Source organism: Nomascus leucogenys, chromosome 7b, assembly GCF_006542625.1.
Source record: "Nomascus leucogenys isolate Asia chromosome 7b, Asia_NLE_v1, whole genome shotgun sequence".
Lineage (NCBI taxonomy): Eukaryota > Metazoa > Chordata > Mammalia > Primates > Hylobatidae > Nomascus > Nomascus leucogenys.
Window position 1 is genome coordinate 28,077,213 of NC_044387.1, and position 23,872 is coordinate 28,101,084.

General features: G+C 38.8%; 1 protein-coding gene across 4 annotated transcripts in view; it reads right to left on the minus strand.

Annotated features, from left to right (window-relative positions):
• Positions 1-23,872, minus strand: part of ABHD18 (abhydrolase domain containing 18) — an 81,781-nt gene that overhangs the window by 43,081 nt on the left and 14,828 nt on the right. For 2 of the 4 annotated variants that reach the window (XM_030815722.1, XM_030815721.1), the window contains exons 2-4: positions 19,777-19,885; positions 18,388-18,472; positions 11,362-11,462 (exon numbers count right to left, since the gene is read on the minus strand). The exons of 1 other annotated variant lie outside the window; for it this stretch is intronic. In XM_030815722.1, coding sequence (XP_030671582.1) covers positions 11,362-11,462; positions 18,388-18,472; positions 19,777-19,868 — 278 coding nt within the window. In that variant the 5' untranslated portion in view covers positions 19,869-19,885. The remainder of the gene's footprint in view (positions 1-11,361; positions 11,463-18,387; positions 18,473-19,776; positions 19,886-23,872) is intronic. One more of the 4 variants, XM_030815723.1, reaches the window with a different exon arrangement.

Sequence of the window (23,872 nt, forward strand, 5' to 3'; positions counted from 1 at the left end):
ATAACATCCAAGCTGAGAGCCAAATCAAGAACACAATCTCATTTATAATAGCCACACAACCACACACACAGAAACCTAGGAATACAGCTTACCAAGGAGGTAAAAGATCTCTACAATGAGAATTACAAAACACTGCTGAAAGAAATCAGAGACGACATAAACAAATGGAAAAACATTCCATGCTCATGTATAGGAAGAATCAATATTGTTAAAATGGCTGTACTGTCCAAAGCAATTCACAGATTCAATGCTATTCCTATAAAACTACCAAAACCATTTTTGACAGAATTAGAAAAATTATTCTGAAATTCACATATGAAACCAAAAAAGAGCATGAATCACCAAAGCAATCTTAAGCAAAAAAAGCAAAGCTGGAAGCATCACATTACCCAACTTCAAAATATACTACAAGGCTATAGTAACCAAAACAGCATGGTACTGGTATGCTGGTATAAAAACAGACACATAGACCAATGGAATAGCACAGAGAATGCAGAAATAAAGCCACACACCTATAACCACCTGATCTTTGGCAAAGTCAACAATAACAGACAAAAGAGAAAGGACTCCTTATTCAATAAATGGTGCTAGGATAGATGGCTAGCCATATGCAGAAGATTGAAATTGTACCCATTCCTTTCATCATAAACAAAAATTAAATCAAGATGGATTAAAGGCTTTAATGTAATACCTAAAACAGTAAAAACCCCGAAAAAAAACTTAGGAAATTCTGGGTTCAGCCTTGGTGATATGGTTTAGCTGTGCCCCCACCCAAATCTCATCTTGAATTCCCACGTGTTTTGGGAGGGACCCGGTGGGAGGTAGTTGAATCATGGGGGCAGGTCTTTCCCATGCTGTTCGTGTGACAGTGAATAAGTCTCATGAGCTCTGATGGTTTTAAAAAGGGGAGTTTCCCTGCACAGGCTCTCTTCTCTTGTTTGTCACCATATGAGATGTGCCTTTCACCTTCCACCATGATTGTGGGGCCTTCCCAGCCACGTGGACTGTTAAGTCCATTAAACCTCTTTCTTTTGTTTGCCCAGTATCGGGTATGTCTTTATCAGCAGTGTCAAAACAAACTAATACACTTGGCAAAGAATTTATAAGTAAGTCCCTAGAAGCAATTGCAACATAAAGAAAAGAGACAAGTGGGACCTAATTAAACTAAAGAGCTTCTGCACAGCAAAAAAAAAAAAAAAAAAAAAAAAAAAAAAAAGTATCGACAGGTTGAGACAACCTACAGAATGTGAGAAAAATATTCACAAACTTGCATTCAATAAAGGTCTAATATCCAGAATCTATAATAAACAATTTAACAAAAACCAAATAACCCCATTAAAAAACAGGAAAAAAATACAAACAGGCAGCCTTCGAAAGAGTAATAATCCCATCACCCAGGTCATGAGCGTAGTACCTGATAGGTAGCCTTCCTAAAGATTCCTCCAGAATCTGTATTATTTGCACTCATTTTATAATGACCATGTATTATTTTGTAATTTTAAAACAATCTAAATGAGTGCTTTAGCTAGTATGTTGTCCTTGTTTTGTTTTTAAATAGAGTAAAAAATCCTGTTTTTTCCCACATCAGCAACTCACCTTCACCTAGGAGCCTCTTTCATTTTAAGCTATGGTAAGAACTAAGACACCAGAAGGCCACTTTCTTACTTTTTATTTCTATTTTTGAGATGCAGTCTCACTCTGTTGCCCAGGCTGGAGTGCAGTGGTGCGATCTCGGCTCACTGCAACCTCCACCTCCCAGGTTCAAGTGATTCTCCTGTCTCAGCCTCCTTAGTAGCTGGGATTCCAGATGTGCAACACCAAGCCCAGCTAATTTTTGTATTTTTGTATTTATTACATGCCTGTAGCTAATTTTTGTATTTTTAGTAGAAATGGGGTTTCACCATGTTGGCCAGGCTCATGTTTTTTTTTTTTTAAATATATATTTTATGTATTTAAATGAAAGTCTGCGTATAATAATGAACTCCTTCACCTTGAGTAATCAAGAAATCAATCAACAACTGTATCACTTCCATAGCTGCATAACTGCTTTGCTTTGGATTCTAGACTCTAAAAGCCCAGTATTTCATGCCAATAATCATTCAAAAGATGTTTAAAGTTCCTAAGTATGTAAAGTACCACAGTGGCAGAGTTAAAGACAAACTACAGACTTAGACAATTCATATAATTTAAAATGTAACGTTTATAAGTTACTAGAATAAACTGTTTCGCTTTTATCTTATTTAGTTCTTTGCCTTTTGGGGGGGCTACATTTAATAATGGCATTTGCAGAGAGAGGGGAGTGGAGAAAAACCAGAAAGACCTGAAGAATTAGAGCTAGATGCAATGGTGTGCACCTATAGTCCCAGCTACTTGGGAGGCTGACGGGTAGAATCACTTGAGTCCAGGAGTTTGAGACCAGCTTGGCCAACAGTGAGATTCAGTCTCTTAAAAAAAAAAAAAAAAAAAAAAGTCAGCCGGGAGCAGTGGCTCATGCCTGTAATCCCAGCACTTTGGGAGGCCGAGGCGGGAGGATCACGAGGTCAGGAGATCGAGACCATCCTGGCTAACACGGTGAAACTTGTCTCTATTAAAAATACAAAAAATTAGCCGGGTGTGGTGGCAGGCACAGGAGGCTGAGGCAGGAGAATGCAGTGAGCCGAGATCACGCCACTGCACACCAGCCTGGGCGACAGAGCGAGACTCCGTCTCAAAAAAAAAAAAAAAAAGAATCTGTCAAAAAACAAAAAACAAAAAAACAAAACGAGGAGGAGGAGGAGAGGAAGAAGGTGAAGGAGGAGAAGAAGAAAGAAGGAGAAGGAAGAAGAAGGAAGAATAAAGAAGAAGGAAGAAGTGGAACAGAAAGTAAGGAGGGAGGAAGATGAGAGCTAGTAAGAAATGACTAAGTTCTTCTCTGAGCCAACAGCTGCTATGGTTACACATCTTTAATCACATATTTGCCTACTGCTGCCAGGTGGTACACTGCTTTTCTTAATCACTTGTTGCCTTTGACAAGGCTGAAAGCAGTACTCTACAAGTTTCAAACTACACATTCCAAAAGGCAAATACCTAGCTTTTTGAGTCTAGAAGAGAGGCAGACTGAAGAGGGTTGAGATTCAAGAAAACTCTAATTTAAGTCATATGAAATCAGTATTCCTTCTACCCCACCCTCAAAGAACTCCTTGTACTGATTCTGCCTAGTCTTTTGTTGTTGTTACTTTTTTCCTTTTTAAAATAAAAATATCCTTTTGACTGCCTAGTCTTTTGAGATGTAAGTCTTTAACACTCTTTCATCATATTTCCTGATCTCCAGAGAGTACAGTAAGATTGTGTATGTACATCTGTATTAGATGCAAATCAATTAGAAAATGTGCTGCGGGAAGTCAGGGACCCTGAACAGAGGGACCAGCTGGAGCCAAGGTGAAGAACATAAATTGTGAAGATTTCATGGACATTTATCAGTTCCCAAAATTAACACTTTTATAATTTCTTACACCTGTCTTTACTGCAATCTCTGAACATAAATTGTGAATATTTCATGGACATTTATCACTTCTCCAATCAATACTCTTTATAATTTCTTATGCCTGTCTTTAATCTCTTAGTCATGTTATCTTCGTAAGCTGAGAATGTATGTCACCTCAGGACCACTGTTGTACAAACGGATTGTAAAACGTGTGTTTGAACAATATGAAATCAGTGCACCCTGAAAAAGAACAGAACAGCGATTTTCAGGAAACAAGGGAAGATAACCATAAGGTCTGACTGCCTGCGGGGTCGGGCAGAATACAGCCATATTTTTCTTCTTGCAGAAAGCAAATAGGAGAAATATCGCTGAATTCTTTTCCCAGGAAGGAATAACCCTGGGGAAGGAATGCATTCCTGGGGGTAGGTCTACAGCGGCTCTGGGAGCGTCTGTCTTATGCAGTTGAGATAAGTACTGAAATACGCCCTGGTCTCCTGCAGTACCCTCAGGCTTACTAGGATTGGGAAATTCCAGCCTGGTAAACTCTAGTCAGACCATTGTCTGCTCTCAAACCCTGTTTCCTGTTAAGATGTTTATCAAGACAATGTGTGTATAGCGGGACATAGATCCTCATCAGTAATCCTAGTTTTGCCTTTGCCTGTGATCTTTATTGCCCTTTGAAGCATGTGATCCTTGTGACCTACTCCCTGTTCGTACACCCCCTCCCCTTTTAAAATCCCTAATAAAAACTTGCTGGTTTTGCGGCTCGGGGTCGCCATCACGGTCCTACCAATATGTGATGACACCCCTGGAGGCCCAGCTGTAAAATTTCTCTCTTTGTACTCTTTCTCTTTATTTCTCAGACCGGCTGACACTTAGGGAAAATAGAAAGAACGTATGTTGAAATATTGGGGGCTGGTTCCCCCGATAAGAGTGAAAAGGTGAGTGAATACTATTTATTTGAACAGTTAAATTTTGGCTCTGCTCAGGTCATATCACATTAGTTTTATAAAAGATTTTAGCTAAATACTGGTTTTCCAGCACATGTAAATGAATATGTAGCTGTCTACTCCTTTTCCTCTACTTGTCCACACTCCTTTGAACTTTAATTTCTTTATTCCTGCCTGTATCTTTCCAGCAGGCCCTAATTCAGAAGTGGGAAGCCGTTAAGTACCATACAGTTAAATAAATTGCCCAAGGGCAGGGAGCTGAGTGGCTGAGTCATGGCCCATGGCTCTTCCTTATGTTAGACACAGGGAATTACCAGTACCTACAAAGAATTTTTTATAGCCAAGGAAAATTTTTATACAATTTTTTTTTCCTTTTTAGAATGAGTAGAGAACCACTGAATGCCATTTATGCCATTTAAAGATAGTAAGAATGATTTTTAAAACATTGGCAAAAACTATTGTTGTAATCATTAGAAAAAAGCAGAGTATAATATTAAAGTATTATTTTTCCTGCTTATAATATTGAATTTACTTAGTTACATACTTATATTTAAAATTACACATAAATGTATTTAGATTTACTGCTGTTAAAACCATCAAAATAAAGTAGCAGTGAAAATTAAAGTATTATTTTTCCTGCTTATGTTTATTTTATTGACATATATTTAAAATGTTGTAAAATTTAATTTTAAAGTTTAACATACATATTTAAAATCACAAGTCTATTAATTTAGAAATACTGATCTTTCTACTCTCTAATAAACCACTATTCTTTTAAAAATAAAAACTAGATCAGTAGTAAGCATGAAATCAGAACAGGAATTATCTACATTTTGTTATTTTAAGTAATATCTTACTTCTTTGGTTCAATTTGGAATATGGCATAAAAGTAACGCCTGAAGTAACGCTGAAAAGGATAGCTGTTTTTGTTACACATAAACACACAGATATATACCTACACATACACACATATTTCTATAAATGGAATAAAATATCATGAAAGCCTGGAGTAGTTTATTTGCAAGTATGCATAATTTAAAATGAGTGCCTAGCCGGGCCAAGTGGCTCACGCCTGTAATCCCAGCATTTTGGGAGGCTGAGGCAGGTAAATCACTTGAGGTTAGGAGTTTGACACCAGCCTGGACCACATGGTGAAACCCCATCTCTACTAAAAATACAAAAATTAGCCAGGCGTGGTGGCATGTGCCTATAATCCCAGCTACTAGGGAGGCTGAGACATGAGAATCTCTTGAACCCAGGAGGCAGAGGTTGCAGTGAGCCAAGATCACGCCACTGCACTCCAGCCTGGGCAACAGAGTGAGACCCCATCTAAAAAATTTAAAAAAATGAATAAATACATACATAAAATGAGTGCTTTATCCCTAAATATTTGAGGAACCTAAACCCAACTATGTGAAAAATATTTTTTACCTCTGATGCTGAGAAATAAAAATCATATAGAAGACATATAAACTATCCTCGAAGGAATATTAATATTTTACCAGAAGATAAATATTAAATTTTCCTGAACTTGTATTATAATTCAATCTTGGGTAATATTTGAATACTAAACTATGCCATGTTACCATAAAATTATTTAAGGTTGCTCAAATGGACATTTTGTTTTTTTGTTTGTTTGTTTTGAGACGGAATTCTCGCTCTGTCACCCAGGCTGGAGTGCAATGGCACGATCTCGGCTCACTGCAACCTTCGCCTTCCAGGTTCAAGCGATTCTCCTGCCTCAGCCTCCTGAGTAGTTTGGATTACAGGCACCCGCCATCATGCCCTGCTAATTTTTGTAGAGACAGGATTTCACTAGGTTGGCCAGACTGGTCTCGAACTCCTGACATCAAGGTGATCTGCCCGCCTCGGCCTCCCAAAGCGCTGGGATTATAGGCGTGAGCCACCACGCCTGGCCTGAATGCTATGTTTTAAAATATTATAGTTCATGGCCAGGCGCGGTGGCTCACGCTTGTAATCCCAGCACTTTGGGAGGCCGAGGCGGGCGGATCACGAGGTCAGGAGATCGAGACCACGGTGAAACCCTGTCTCTACTAAAAATATAAAAAAATTAGCCAGGCGTGGTGGCGGGCGCCTGTAGTCCCAGCTACTCGGAGAGGCTGAGGCAGGAGAATGGCGTGAACCCGGGAGGCGGAGCTTGCAGTGAGCCAAGATCGCGCCACTGCACTCCAGCCTGGGCGGCAGAGCGAGACTCCGCCTCAAAAAAAAAAAAAAATAAATAAATAAAATATTATAGTTCATTTGGAATTTTGACATAAATACATTTTCAATATAGGCTGTCCAGAAGATACATCACAATTCATGAGCTATTTTACATTACATAGGGAAATCCATATTTTGTGGTCTATAAACCCTGTCACCACAGATCTTAAGCAGTCTTAAAACTGTTCTTTAAGGGAAAAGAATGCTTGCAGTTCCCTTATTTCATTTACCTGATATATTTTTCTCTACCTCAATAAAAACAAAGTGTGAAAAAGAGACAGAATCACGAGTAATGGACCAAATGACAATAGGACAAATAGGTTTCTCCTTGTGGATTAATCTATACTTGGCATAGCCTTAAACTTTTCCTACTTATTTGGCAATATGATCAAAAGTTTAAAATCTGCGCAAATCTTATAAATCCGGAAATTCCATGTTTAGCAACTTATGGCACAAAAATAATCAGAGAAGCAGGTAAGGAGATGTATATAAGGATGTTCATTGTGATGTTGTTTATAATAGTGAAAAACAATGCAACTTAAATGTGCACCATAAGGAATTTGTAAATTATGGTAGAGCCACAGTATGGAATACCAAAGAGCCATTAATGATAACCAACTGCATATTCACTGATTAATTAGGTCAAAAAAAAAATAAGTACAGTTGTATGTGAACACATAAGAGAAAGACTAGAATATACATAAAATTGTGGTTAACACTCATTGGTGGAATTTTTTTTTCTTTTTTCTTATTTGCATTTTCTAATATTTTAATGCAATAAGATAAATTGCTGCACAAGAATGACAGGGGGAAAGAAAGGAAAAATAGATGTCAATGTGCATCATCTGGGAATTTATAGTATTTCACCAAAATAAGTTATGCTTCAAATCTGACTAGAAGTTGTTGAAAAAAATATTAATTATGTTGTAAAAATATGCCACTGCAGAGACAGGAAGTCAACTTGTTTCCCCATTCCTGTCACTAACTGGAAAGAACCCTTCCTCAATTTCCAGCAGATGTTGAGGAGTATTTCTGAGTCTGAGTAAAAGCACATAATTTTCCTCCTTTCTTTATGTTTTATGGCTTGTATATCTGTCCAGATAAGGTGGAGAATCTATGAGAAAGGGACACATAGTTCCAGGGATTGAAGTGATGATATGTAGAAACTGAAAGTTTCTTTTCCTTCTATATCCTTTAGCATACTGGCTAAAGAGCTACACATTCACTTATGCTTTAAAAAAAAAATTTTTTTTTGCTCTGTCACCCAGGCTGGGTGCAGTGGTACAATTATAGCTCACTCTAACCTCGATCAGGCAATTCTCAGTATATAAGACTATAGGCACATGCCATCATGGCCAGATAATTTATTTTCTATTTTTTTGGTAGAGACAGGGTCTTTCTATGTTGCCCAGGCTGACTTAATGCTTTCAATAAAGCACTAATAAGATAAAGCATATCTAAAAGAGTTAAGGCTGGGTGCAGTGGCTCAAGTCTGTAATCTCAGCACTCTGGGGAGCAAAGGCAGGAGGATTACTTGAGCCCAGGAATTTGAGATCAGCCTAGACAATGTAGTGAGACCCCCATCTCTACAAAAGAAACTAAAAAAAATTAGCCAAGTCTAGTGACATCAGTCTACAGTCCCAACTACTCAGGAGGCTGAGGTGAGAGGATCACTTGAGCCAGGGAGGTTGAGGGTGCAGTGAGCCAAGATAGCACCACTGCACCCTAGCCTGATTGACAAAGCAAGACTCTGTCAAACAAATAAATAAATACATAAACGAGCTACATGTTTATGTTTTTTATATTCCCTGCACACTATTTTCATTCCTTTTTTTAAGATGGTGTTTCACTCTTGTCACCTACCCTGGAGTCCAATGGCGCGATCTCAGCTCACTGCAACCTCGGCCTCCCAGGTTCAAGTGATTCTCCTGCCTCAGCCTCCTGAGTAGCTGGGATTACAGATGTCTGCCACCATGCCTGGCTAAATTTTTTTGTATTTTTAGTAGAGACGGGGTTTCACTATGTTGGCCAGGCTGGTCTCGAACTCCTGATGTCAGGTGATCCACCCGCCTAGGCCTCCCAAAGTGCTGGGATTACAGGTGTGAGACACCGCACCCGGCCTCATTCCTTATTTATCACTTTTAACAACCCTACGAGATAAGTGTTATTAGTCCTACTTTATAAAGCCTGGTTCACCATCCTGGCTAACACGGTGAAACCCCGTCTCTACTAAAAATACAAAAAAAAATTAGCCGGGCGAGATGGCGGGCACCTGTAGTCCCAGCTACGAGGGAGGCTGAGGCAGGAGAATGGCGTGAACCCCGGGGGGCGGAGCCTGCAGTGAGCCGAGATTGCACCACTGCACTCCAGCCTGGGTGAAAGAGTGAGACTCCGTCTCAAAAAAAAAAAAAAAAAAAAAAAAAAAAGCCTGGTTCAGACATTAAGTAATTGACATTAGGTCCATAAAGAGTAGACTTAGGGTTCAATCCCAGATCTGTTTAATTCCAAAGTTCTAGCCCTTTCCACTACATGACATTGCTTGCCTTTCATTCAGAGGTTATCAACAGAAAAAAATATAAATTTAAAATAATGCCTTAGGGGTAACAAAATAATGGACACCTGACAACTTTTAATCAGGTCAATCAAACCGTTCTTCTGTTAGTTCACACTTTGTAGGTTCATTTATAGGGTTCTGAATGTATTGGAATTCAGAATTCCAATACATTCACTTAAAAGGTTAAGTAGGTTTCCATTACAGAATAATCTCTTCTTGACAGAAGAATTTTTCAGACGCCCATACATGTATCACTATTTTATCATTCCTATTGCAGACAAAATCTTAAAAGGAGAAAACACCTACTAACCAGAAGCAGCAAATAGTTTATTATCAACAGTGTAGGGGAAAAAAAGTACAGTAGTTTGTTCTTTTTAAATAAAATTAGCTAAAACATAAAATAGAAAACTGTGTAAAGATCTAGGTTCATAAAAACAACTTAAAAAACCCATTATCAGGCCAGGTACAGTGGCTCACTCCTGTAATCCCAGCACTTGGGAGGCTGAGGTGGGCAGATCATTTGAGGTCAGGAGTTCGAGACCAGCCTGCCCAACATGTTGAAACCCCGTCTCTACTAAAAATACAAAAATTAGCCAGGTGTGGTGGCGGGTGCCTATAATCCCAACTACTATGGAGACTGAGGCAGGAGAATCACTTGAACCCGGGAGGCGGAGGGTGCAGTGAGCACCACTGCTCTCCATCTAGCCTAGGCAACAGAGCGAGACTCTGGAGACTCTGTCTCTAGCCTGGGAGACAGAGTGAGATTCCGTCTCAAAAACAAAACAAAACAAAACAAAACAAAAAACAAAACACAAATCATTAACAGTGGCCGAGCGTGGTGGCTCATGCCTGTAATCCCAGCACTTTGGGAGGTGAGGCAGGTGGATCCCTTGAGACCAGGAGGTCGAGAACAGCCTGGCCGACATGGCAAAAGCCCATCTGTACTAAAAATACAAAAATTAGCCAGGTATGGTGGCACACGCTTATAATCCCAGCTACTCAGGCAGCTGAGACATGAGAATCGCTTGAACCTGAAAGGCAGAGCGTACAGTGAGCACCACTGCACCCCATCCAGCCTGGGCAACAGAGAGAGACTCTGTCTCAACAAACAAACAAAAAACCATTAACATGACTGGGCTAAGAATAACCTCTGTACTCTAACAAAGATCCAAAAAGCCAGTTTTCAACTATTGTATAATTAACCACTTAGGAACCTCAGGTATTTCAGAATATCTATTTACATTCTCAAACTGATATGCTAATTACATACCAATCCTGAGGCACTTTACTTAGCTGAACTATGTAGTCTGTCTAGTCTAAGTTACCACGTTTTTTAGTTTCTTCACTTAAAAGTACTTCTTCTTCCTATTATAAAATCAACACATGTACTTGTAAAAATTTAAAACTAAAAAAAATTTTTTTTTTTGAGATGGAGTCTCACTCTGTGGCCCAGGCTGGAGTAGAGTGGCACAATCTTGGCTCACTGCAACCTCCGCCTCCTGGGTTCAATAGATGCTCCTGCCTCAGCCTCCCAGGTAGCTGGGATTACAGGTGCCTGCCACCACACCTGGCTAATTGTTTGTGTTTTCAGCAGAGATGGGGTTTCGCCACGTTGGCCAGGCTGGTCTAGAACTTCTGACCTCAAGTGATCCAACTGCCTTGGCCTCCCAAAGTGCTGGGATTACAGGCATAAGCCACCATGCTTGACCTAAAACTAAAAATTTAGAAGCCAAAAATCTCTCCACTCAGAGATAAGCAGAGTTTGTATATTCATATATATCCTTTGGAAACTTCTGTGTGGTTGTGTGTGCATACTTGTGTGTTTACAAAAATGGAACTAAAAAATCGTTTGTATTATCTTCTTAAACTTTCACACATTGTGACCATACTTCCATGTCACTAATGGTATTCACAGTATGGATAATTAATCGCCTATTGTTGAACATTTAGGCATTATCTATTTTTTGCAACTATAAACAATGCTTCAATGAATATCCTTGTACATATACTCCTTATGTTCTTTGAAGAATTAAAATATCTTGTAATTCAGCCTTTTCAATAATTTAGGCCTGCCTTGTTACTCCTAATTTCAAATAACATAGTGTTGATGTTATAATTTTAATGAACATAAATAATGCATTAATTCATCTTTTTGAACAAAAAATTCTTACCTTGCAATAACAGATTCAACTGGCATGATATCAGGCACATAGTGAGCCATGGGGGAAACAAAGTGTCCATCTAAGATCTTACAATCTGATTGCTCTTCAATCTAAAAGAAAATCAAAACCAAGATGTGTGCAAGAAAACTAAGATATCTTGGTCTATCATGGATGTTCTTCTAATAAAAAGTTCTATTCAATTAAAATCATGTTTTCAGCACCTACTATGTAAACTTTTTATGCCACTCTACTTTATTTTAAATTATTTTGTGTGCATAATCATTGAATGTATTATGGGGTACATGTGATGCTTGATACAGGCATATGAGTTGTAATGATCAAATCAGGGTAAATGGGGTATCCATCACCTGAAGCACTTATCATTTCCTTGTGTTAGGAACATTCCAATTCCACTCTTATTTCAAAATATACAATAAATTATTGTTAATTATAGTGACTCTATTATGTTATCAAATACTAGATCTTATTGATTCTAACTGTACATTTGCACCCATTAATCATCTCCACTCTATCTTCCCCTCCCTGCTACTTTTCTTAACCTCTGATAATCATCAATCTACTCTTCATGAGTTCAATTTTTAAAAATATTTAGCTCCCACGTGAGTGAAAACACATGAAATTTGTCCTTCTGTGCCTGGCTTATTTTACTTAACACAATGTCCTTCAGTTCCACCCATGTTGTTGCAAATGACAAGATTTCATTCTTTTTTATGGTTGAATAATATTTCACTGCATATTTGTGTATTTTCTTTATGCATTCATCTGCTGATGAACACTTAGGTTGATTCCGCATCTTGGCTACTACGAATAGTGCTACAATAAATATGGGAGTGCCGATATCTGTTTGATACAGTGATTTCCTTTCTTTTTCATATATACCCAGTGGGGGGATTGCTGGGTCATATGGTAGTTCCAGTTTTAGCTTTTGAGGAAGTTCCATACTGTTCTCCGCAGTGGTCATACTAACTTACATTCCTATCAACAGTGTACGAGGTTTCCTCTTTCTCTTTCTCCACATCCTCACCAGCTTTCATTATTGCCTGTCTTTTGGATAAAAGCCATTTTAACTAGGGTAAATGATATATCACTGTAATTTTGATTTGCATTTCTCTGATGATTAGTGATGCTGAGCATTTTTTCATATACCTGGTTGGCCATGTGTATGTCTTCTCTTGAAAAATGTAAAATGTTGGCCAGGCATGGTGGCTCACGCCTGTAATCCCAGCACTTTGGGAGGCCAAGGCAGGCGGATCACCTGAGGTCAGGAGTTTGAGACCAGCCTTACCAACATGGTGAAACCCTGTCTCTACTAAAACACAAAAAATTAGCTGGGCGTGATGGCGTGCGCCTGTAGTTCCAGCTACTCGGGAGGGTGAGGCAGAAGAATCACTTGAACCCAGGAGGCGGAGGTTGCAGTGAGCCAATATCGAGCCACTACGCTCCAGCCTGGCAACAGAGCAAGAATCCGTCTCAAAAAAAAAAAAAGAAAAATATAAAATGTCTATTCAGATCTTTTACCCATTTTAAAATCAGACTATGATTTTTCCCTGTTATTTGAGCTCCTCATATTCTGGTTCTTAATTCCCTGTCAGATGAGTAGTTTGTAAACATTTTCTCTGATTCTGTGGACCACTGTGGTTTTTAAAGACATGGTTCCTGCCTATACATATTTCTTTTCCTTCTGTATCCTTTACTATAATCTAGTTGAGAAAATAAACTATAAATAAATCACATTCATACACTGACATACAACAACTCAAAATAAACTACTAGTTAATTCAACAACATTCAACAGTATAAAAATAATTGTTTACAAATTCCAAAAATAATTTATCATAATCAAATAAGGGTTGACATCAAATATGTTACAATGGTTCAGTGTCAGGCAATCTGATGTAATGAGTCATGTCAACATAGTAAATAAGAAAAAATGTGGTTTCTACATATATAAAAAAAGCATTTGCTAACATTCAACGCCTAAACTTATTTTCCTCTCAAATAAGTATTTCTTTTCTTTTTGTAGAAACAAGATCTCACTATGTTGCTCAGGCTAGTCTGAACGCCTGGCCTCAAGCCTCCCAAAGTGTTGGGATTAAGGCATGAGCCACTGTGTCTGGTCTAATTATTTCTTAAAAATTTCAGGTCAATAGTAAAAGAATTAAAGTAGTATTGAATTACCACATATTTTCATTCAAATCAGAAACAAAAACATATCTGTGGATGATGTATATATCTAACTTAAAAAATTAATTAACTAATTAATTAGTTAATTTTTGGGGAAACAGGGTCTTACTCTGTCATCCAAGCTGGAGTGCAGTGCTGCCATCCTGGCTCACTGTACGCTTCACCTCCCAGGGTTCAAGCAATCCTCCCACCTCAGCCTCCAGAGTAGATGGGACTACAGGCATACCACCCAGCTAATTTTTACACTTTTTTTTTGTAAAGACAGGGTTTTGCCATGTTGACCAGGATGGTCTTGAGCTCCTGGACTCAATCAATCTGCCTGCCTTGGCCTCCCAAAGTGCTCGGATTACAAGCTAGCTTTTTTTTTGTTTTGTTTTGTTGAAACAGAGTCTTATTTTGTTGTCCAGGCTGGAGTGCAGTGGCGTGATCTCGGCTCACTGCAACCTCTGCCTCCCGGGTTCAAGTGATTCTCCTGCCTCAGCCTCTCGAGTAGTTGGGATTACAGGCGCACACCACCATGCCCGGCTAATTTTTTTGTATTTTGAGTAGAGACGGGGTTTCACCATGTTGCCCAGGCTGGTCTCGAACTCCTGAGCTCACATGATCCACCCATCTTGGCCTCCCAAAGTGCTAGGATTACAGCTGTGAGCCACTGCACCTGGGACAAGCTAGTTTTTTTAAAAAACAAATTCTAGGTCAGGTACAGTGACTCACACCTGTAATCTCAGTACCCTGGGAGGCCGACGCAGGTGGATTGCCTGAGGTCAGGAGTTCGAGACCAGCCTAGCCAATATGGCAAAACCCCATTTCTACTAAAAATGCAAAAATTAGCTGAACGTGGTGGCATGTGGCTGTGGTCCCAGCTACGTGGGAGGCTGAGGTGGGAGGATCACCTGAATCCAGGAGGTCACGGCTGCAGTGAGCCATGATTGCACCACTGCAGTGCAGCCTGGGTGACAGAGTGACTCTGTCTCAAAACAAAACAATATTTTGTTTACAAAAAAAACAAAATTTTTTTTTGTAGTCAGTTGGACAAATGTCATCTATTAAATAACCCATATATTTTTGCAACTGACTTAAAATGCTACTATTATCATGTACTAAACATCCATATATTTCTGCAAGTTATTTTCAATCCTTCATTAGTCTTATTTGCCTATCTTTTATTTCTCCACCAATATCATGCCGTGTTGACAACTGCAGCATTTTAATACTCATTGTTATATGACTGAACTAGTCTTTACCACTCTTCCTTACCAGAATATTCCTGATTGTACTCTCAAGTATTTTCTCAAAATAATTTTAGGATGCTTATATGGATCTAGGTTCTATGTTTAATACTTCAATTGAGTGGCATGATCTCGGCTCACTGCAACCTCCGCCTCCCAGGCTCAATTGAAATTGCATTGCATTTTAAAAAATGATTAAGGAGACATAATATCTCTACAAAACTGAATTTTTAATCCAAAAAACTTTCCAATTTAGTTTTTTATGCCTATTAGTATAGTTTTAAAGTGTTCTTCTTATGTATTTATTTTTATTTATTTATTTTTATTTTTTGAGTCTTGTTCTGTCACCCAGGCTGGAGTGCAGTGAGTGCTATCTCGATTCACTGCAACCTTTGCCTCCCAGATTCAAGCAATTCTCCTGCTTCAGCCTCCTGAGTAGCTGGGACTACAGGCGTGTGCCACCATGCCTGGCCAATTTTTTTGTATTTTTAGCAGAGATGGGGTTTTGCCAGGTTGGCCAGGCTGGTCTCGAACTTCTGACCTCAAGTGATCTATGCTCCTCAGCCTCCCAAAGTGCTGGGATTACAGGCGTGAGCCACCACACTCAACCCTCTTAAGTATTTTACAAGAATAAGTTATTTGATAAAGCAGCAGCACAAACTAATACATTATTATATTACTATTATTATTTTTTGAGACTGGGTCTCACTCTGTTGCCCAGACTGGAGTACAGTGGCATGATCTCGGCTCACTGCAACCTCCGCCTCCCAGGCTCAAGCAATTCTCCTGCCTCTGCCTCCCAAGTAGCTGGGATTACAGGCATGCACCACCACACCCAGCTAATGTTTGTATTTTTAGTAGAGACGGGGTTTCACCATGTTGGCCAGGCTGGTCTTGAACTCCTGACCTCAAATGATCCACTGCCTCGGCCTCCAAAAGTGCTGATATTACAGGCCTGAGGCATGGCACCCAGCCCATTATTAATTATTAATAAGGGAAGTAGAACAAACTAATGTTAAAGGGAAAAATAATGCAACAAATTAGTGTTCTGATAGCTGGCAACTTGGTAAGAATAAACAATTTTAGTATTACACATATTATACATAACATGGATTTTAAAATTAAGCAAGATACAACCCAACAATAAAAAGATGGATAACTCAATGTAAAAAGGAGCAAAGGGTTTGAAAAGACAGTTCTCCAAAGAAGGTATACAAATGGCTAATTCACACTTGAAAAGATGTTCAGCCTCACAGTCATTAGGGCATAGTCAGAACCACAAGGAAATACTTTTATACCCACTAGGATGGCTTGGACAAGTACAAGGTTGCGAGTACGGCAAAATTGGAATGTTTATTCACTGCTGGTGGGAATATAAAATAGTATAGTCACTTTGGAAAACAGTTTGACAGTTCGTCAAAAAGTTAAACTTAGAGTTATCATCGCATGACCAATAATTAAATTCTTCAGTATACACAAGAGAACTAAAAACATATGTTCACACAAAATCTCATACTTGAGTATTCATAGCAGCATTATTTATAATAGCCAAAAAGTGAAAACAACGCAAATGTCCATCAATTTATGAATGGATAAGCAAACTTTGGTATACAATAGAATATTATTTAGCTATACAAAAGGATAAAGTTTTTCTTGAATGTTCTGATGCTGTAAAAACAAAAACAAAAACAAAAAGAAGTACTGACACATGCTACAACATGGATGAACCTTGAAAACATTATGCTAAGTGAAGAAGCCAGACAAAAAAAGCTACATATTTCATGATTCCATTTATAAGAAATGTCCACATTGGGCGAATCCATAGAGACAGAGAGTAGACTAGTGATTGCCAGCAGGTGGGGGAAGAGGCAATGGAAAGTGACAGCTAATGGATACAGGGTTTCTTTTAAGGACAATGAAAATATTCTAGAATTAGTGACAATGTTGATGGCTGCACATCTTGGTAATATAATTTAAAAACCATGCAACTGTATTGTAAAAGGGTGAATTTTATCTCAATTTTTTTTTTCTTTGAGACGGAGTCTAGCTCTATTGCCAGGCTGGAGTGCTGTGGTGCGATCTTGGCTCACTGCAACCTCCGCATCCTGGGTTCAAGCAATTCTCCTGTCTCAGCCTCCCGAGTAGCTGGAACTACAAGTGTGTGCCACCACTCCCAGCTAATTTTTGTATTTTTTTTTTTTTTAGTAGAGACAGGGTTTCACCATGTTGGCCAGGATGGTCTTGATCTCTGCACCTCACGATCCGCCCGCCTCGGCCTCCCAAAGTGCTGGGATATCCTTATCTCAATTTTTAAAAACTAAGGGTAGTGGATCAGTAAGAATGCATTCCAAACTCTTAACAGCAATTCACTCTCGGGAGGGAAATGGAATTAGGTGGTGGAAAGTGGCAGAGATTAAAGGAGATTTTTTTTTTAACTTGGTATGTTTTAAATTTTTTTAAGTTTATAATTTTTTAATAGAAAAAAAGAAGATAAAAATATTTAGCAAAATTTGAGGGTTAGGGAGAAATGTTATTAATTCAGAAGATACAGAAAGAACTTCTATGATGTAGAGGAGGAGTTTTCAATCTATAAAATTTTGTTCTTAGCAGTCGAACTCTTTTGAAAAGAGAAATCTAAAGATATCCAAAACATATGAGATGCAAATACAGTTACTTTGGTTGAAGGGGAGTGAGGGATGTGTGAAACTTGCCCATTTGTATCCCCTCTCCAACAATATCTCAAAGTATGCAATTACATAAACCTAGAAATATTTTACAGAAAACCAGGTGCCTCCTTAAAAAAAAAAAAAAGATTCCAAAAACATCCTTGCCTACACTAATTTTATAGCATTTTCTTTCTACCATTCTCTCAGGAATTAACTGTATCCCATAATATTTTTCCTGGTGTTATTTAACAGTTGTTTGCTAATAATTTCTTATGTGCTGATTCTCCAACTAGATTATTCCCCTTTAATACTATTGTTCTGTAATGTTGAGTAGTTTAACCCTCCTGAGCCTAAAGACAGAAATGAGATCCAGAAATATCCAGCCTAAATACTTCTCTATATGTTTAGGCAAGTAATAAACATATGCTCCCAATATATGGGAACGTAGTTATTAAAAACATCTAGTTAACGCACAAATAGTATTATTTATTTATTTTTGAGACAGAGTTTCGCTCTTGTTGCCTAGGCTGGAGTGCAAAGGCGTGATCTTGGCTCACTGCAACCTCTGCCTCCAGGGTTCAAGTGATTCTCCTGCCTCAGCCTCCCGAGTAGCTGGGATTACAGGCATGTGCCACCACGCCCGGCTAATTTTGTATTTTTTTTAAGTAGAGACGGGGTTTCTCCATGTTGGTCAGGCTGGTCTGAACTCCCAACCTCAGGTGATCCACCCGCCTCCACCTCCCAAAGTGCTGGGATTACAGGCGTGAGCCACCACACTTGGCCCACAAATAGTATTCTTTAAATATGAAATGAAAAATCCATACTGTACTCATATTTTAGTGTTTATTGTTGTTATACTCCAATATGTAATCTATTCTTAGACATATTTATGTCAAACCACAATTCCTATAACTGCGTTTCTCTCATTTGAATACCTTATCAATGTGTACTGGGTAATCGCTTGAAACAAGATTCTGGCATCTTTCCCGATTTCCAATCATCTTTCTGAATTCAAAGAGTCTATTATGGGAAAGAAGACAAAAAGGAAAAAATTCATCTTTTATATCACCTACTAAGCACATTATAATTGAGACTGATTAACAGTAATTAAAAATTAGCAAATCCAGTTCATAAGCCATATTAAAATTTAATTTTGATTACTGAAGAAACAGATTAGGCTGTTGTTTTTTCCCAAACTGAACACTTTTTTCAGAAAAATGTGAGAAACAATATATTGTTCAGAAAGTAATTAAAACATACAAGACTCAAAATTAAAGGCACCAATCCTGAAAACTCATTTTCTTTCTTTTTTTTTTTTTCCCCTCGAGACGGAGTCTTGCTCTGTCACCCAGGCTAGAGTGCACTGGCGTGATCTCAGCTCACTGCAACCTCTGCCTCCCGGGTTCAAGCAATTCTCCTGCCTCACCCTCCCGAGTAGCTGGGATTACAGGCATGCGCCACCACACCTGGCTAATTTTTGTTATTTTTTTTTATTTTTTTTGAGACGGAGTCTCGCACTGTCGCTCTGGCTGGTGTGCAGTAGCGCGGTCTCAGCTCACTGCAACCTCCGCTTCCCAGGTTCAAGCAATTCTCCTGCCTCAGCCTCTTGAGTAGCTAGGATTACAGGTGCCCGCCACCATGCCCGTCTAATTTTTTGTATTTTTAGTAGAGAAGGGATTTCACTATGTTAACCAGGCTGTTCTCGAACTCCTGACCTCATGATCCGCCTGCCTCGGCCTCCCAAAGTGCTGGGATTACAGGCATGAGCCACCGTGCCCAGCCAAGTTTTTTATTTTTAGTAGAGATGGTTTTACCATCTTGGCCAGGCTGATCTGGAACTTCTGAGTTCGTGATCCACCCAACTCCGCCTCCCAAAGTGCCGGGATTACAGGCGTGAGCCACCGATCCTGGCTGAAAATTAATTTTCTTAAGTCCAGATTTTTCTATGAGCTACAGTATATTCCAGTTTTAGAGTCATTACAAATTCAGGTTATCTAAGAAGACTCAATCCTTGGAAACTACATACAACTCTAATCAGCTTAATAATTATTGAAGTCAAAAATCTACTCTGTGTTTCTGAGAGTTCTCTATTTAAAAAATCTGAATTATTTTTAAAACAGTATAATTTATGATATGGGCTAAAATTTAAGAGAAATAACTAAAAAGACAACAGTAAGAAGGAAAAATTACATTTTACATAGTTTAATGTTTAATTTGCTGGACAATTGCTCTGTATTTGAGATTAAGGGATTTTATAACAAAGTTTTAAATGTTCATTAAAACAACAAATTCAGAACAAGTATTCAGGAAAAAAAATTGCTTGCCTTTTGAGATCTTCTGGCCTTCCCCATCCTCTGATAAAAAGTTTTGTTAGGAGAAGTCTCCGGTATAAAATATCTAACTTGCTCACACCCATCAGTAGCAAACAAGCATCTATAAAACAAAATTTAAAATGGCTTTAAAATATTTTATTTGTTTCAAGGCAGCAGGTCAATTTTCTAACCATTTCTTTGACTATCACGTAAAATTAAAGATTGAGACTTGAATTAATTCCTTTGGAAACAAAATACAAGATTTGGGGGAAAAAAAGAGCTGAGTTGAAAATAGAGAAGATGTACACCTTTGAACTGCACTAAACTGTCAATTTCTCTAGGGTAGGATCTGCCCATCCTCAGTAAAGTTGCTGAAGTAAGTACCCTCTATTTGCTGGATAAAAATAGTAGGGGATAATATGTGATAGTGTATTATCTGCCAGGCACCACTATTTTAAGAACTACAAACACACACACAGGTTCTCGTTAAACCTACCAACAATTTTGAGGAAGGATTTATTTTCCCAATTACACAGACAAGAAAACTGAGGCAGAGAGAGTATAATTTACCCAAGGTCACACAGCTAGTGGGAAACATAGCTAAGATTCAATCCCAGGCACACAGCTCAACATCTAACTACCACACTACACTCTCCTCTACTACACTGCAATGAACGAAAAATAATAAATAATCACTGCTACTACTTTTATACCATTTATCTATCTTCTCGAATATTTCTAAAGATTTTTAAGTACCTACCTCTATCTTGTCAAACTGAACGGTATGGTTTTGATTTGTGGGTGAAACCAGATTCAGATTCAGGGTTTACTCTACTTAAATAAATGAAAAATGAAAATCTGCATTTCCTTTTTCAATTTTTTTTTATTTTTTCTCAGATCTTAGGAAATCTGCATTTCCATCAATGGGCTTTAAGAAGTACTTATCCATTGCTTCAGATTTTTTTGAAACCATCCCTTTTATCTATTTTTACTTTTTCATTTTTTAACAACCTGCAAGACCAACTTAATATTCCTCTTTGTTTGCCTAGGTATAGAATGTAACCCACCATCAATTGGGCTGGCATTTAAGTTGATTTTATGGTTGGCCAGCAAAACCAAGTCTTTCATACTGCCTCTCATAATTCTCAGTACCAAGAAGAAACATTTACTAGCTAATGTACTTGTCAGACAAGACAACCTATAGCCAGAGTATAGGATTAAGAGTTTTTTTAATAGCACCCATCTCTCTCTTTCCCAGTTTCCATGTGCTCTTCAATGGCTCTTTGATAAATGTGGGGTTTTGACACAATAGTGTTCGAAAAAATGTATTGCATATACAGTTTTGTTATTATACTATTTGTGTCTACCACTATACATAAACTGGTATTAATTACTAGAGTCCTATAAATTATCATCCATCCAGTGTTAAGTGCAGTTCACCACAGATGAATCATCCCTGGGTGGGTTAATAAGTTCCTGAACTTGTAAGAATATGTATGATTTTTTTCATTCAACAAATATTTATTAACTGCTTATTATATTCCAATCATTATTTTAGGCCCTGTGCCATAAAAATGACAAAGGAATGGTCTTGTTCTCATTGATCTTACATTTTAGTGGAGGGAAAATAATTAAAAATTAAAAAATCTATCTATTAAAATAAGTAAGGGTAGAAGATAATAACACTACGATGAAAATGAAACAAGGCAATGTGGTAACAACTAAAGGGCTCTTTTGGTAATTTAAAAAAATCTTTGAAGAGGTACCAAAAATACAGATGCTCCTCGACCTACAATGGGATTGCATCCCAATAAACCCAACATAAGCAAAAAAATGTCATATGTGAAATATACATTTAATACCCTGACAAACCTATAGTCAAGTCAAAACAATCGTAAGTCAAACCATCATAAGTTAGAGACCGTAAGTATTTAAGCCAATAGCTACATGAAAAGGAGCACCCAAGTCTTTAAATTGCAAATCTCATTAAAATCATACACCTCTTGAAATCTACCCATTACTATGTTCCAATGAAATTTGTTGAAAATTATCTACCCAGTGGGTAAAGCACAGGTACAGATAATTCATATAAAGGAAAGGCAAGAAAAAATAATTACATACTCTCTGTTTTTAAATTAAAAAATGCTCACTGTAAAATTTTTAAATTCAACAATACGAAGGTATGTATAGTAAAAATGGGGAAAATAATCCCCTTCCAATCACTTTTTTTTTTTTTTTTTGAGATGGAGTCTTGCTCTGTTGCCCAGGCTGGAGCGCAGCAGCACGATCCCAAGCTCACCGCAACCTCCATCCCTTGGGTTCAAGCAATTCTCCTGTCTCAGCCTCCTGAGTAGCTGGGACTACAGGCACCCACCACCACCCCCAGCTAATTTTTGTATTTTTAGTAGAGACGGGGTTTCACCATGTTGGCCAGGCTGGTCTTGAACTCCTGACCTGAGGTGATCCGTCCGCCTTGGCCTCTCAAAGTGCTGGGATTACAGACGTAAGCCACTGTACCTGGCTGCCTTCCAATCACTTCTAATTTTGCTTTTCAGGCATATCTAGTGCTAACAGTTTGGATTCTACTCTTTCTGATCTTTTTCTTGTTGATGTTACTTATTTACCTACACACACTGTCTTGCTGTGTTTTGTGTTGCTATAACAGAGCAACACAAGCTGGGCAATTTATAAAGAAGAGAAATTTACTTCTTAAAATTCTGCAGGCTGGAAGTCCAAGGTTGAGGGGTAAACATTTGGTGAGGATCTTCTTGCTGCATCATAACATGGTGGAAGGTATCACATAAGAGAGCAATAGAGAATTGAACTCACTTTTATAGCAAGCCCACTCTCCAGATAACTAATTCACTTCCAAAATAATACCATTAATCCATCCATGAGGATAAAGCCCTCATAAATTAATCACCTCCTATTAGGACCCACCTCCCAACACTATTGTATTGGGGATTATGTTTCCAACACGTGAACTACGGGGGACGCATTTAAGCCACTGCACATACTTTTTAAAAAATTACAAAAGTAATGTAACACATTTTTGGCAGAATTAAGACAATATAAAAATTTTATAAAGTGGAGAAACTTCTCTTCATCACTTCGTCTCCTCCCACTGGCTTTTTTTTTTTTTTTTTGAGATGGAGTCTCACTCTGTCACCCAGGCTGGAGTGCAGTGGCACAATCTTGGCTCAATGCAACCTCCACCTCCTTGGCTCAAGTGATTCTCCTGCCTTAGCCTCCTAAGTAGCTGGGATTACAGGCACGCAGCAGCACGCCCAGCTAATTTTTGTATTTTTAGTAGAGGCAGGGTTTTGCCATGTTGGCCAGGCTGGTCTCAAACTCCTGACCTCAGATGATCCACCCGCCTCGGCCTTCCAAAGTGCTGGGATTACAGGCATAAGCCACTGTGCCAGGCCGCCATTGTTAATATTTTATTTTATTTTATTTGAGACGGAGTCTCGCTGTCACCCAGGCTGGAGTCCAGTGGCGCGATCTCGGCTCACTGCAAGCTCCGCCTCCCGGGTTCACGCCATTCTCCTGCCTCAGCCTCTCCGAGTAGCTGGGACTACAGGCTCCCGCCACCACGCCCAGCTAATTTTTGTATTTTTAGTAGTGATGGGGTTTCACCGTGGTCTCGATCTCCTGACCTCTTGATCCGCCCGCCTCGGCCTCCCAAAGTGCTGGGATTACAAGCGTGAGCCACCGCGCCCAGCCTCATTGTTAATATTTTAATACCTGGTTCTATCCATGTATACATGTACACATTTTTTTGGTGTTTTTTTGTTTTGTTTTGTTTTTTTGAGACAGCGTCTCCCATTGTCGCCCAGGCTAGAGTGCAGTGGTGCAATCTCGGCTCATTGCCAGCTCTGCCTCCCCGGTTCAAATGATTCTCCTGCCTCAGCCTCCCGAGTAGCTGGGACTACAGGTGCCCACCACCATGCCCGGCTAATTTTTTGTATTTTTAGTAGAGACGGGGTTTCACCATGTTAGCAAGGATGGTCTCGATTTCCTGACCTCGTGATCCACCTGCCTCGGCCTCCCAAACTGCTGAGATTACAGGTGTGAGCCACCAAGCCCAGCCTTTTTGGTGTTTTTT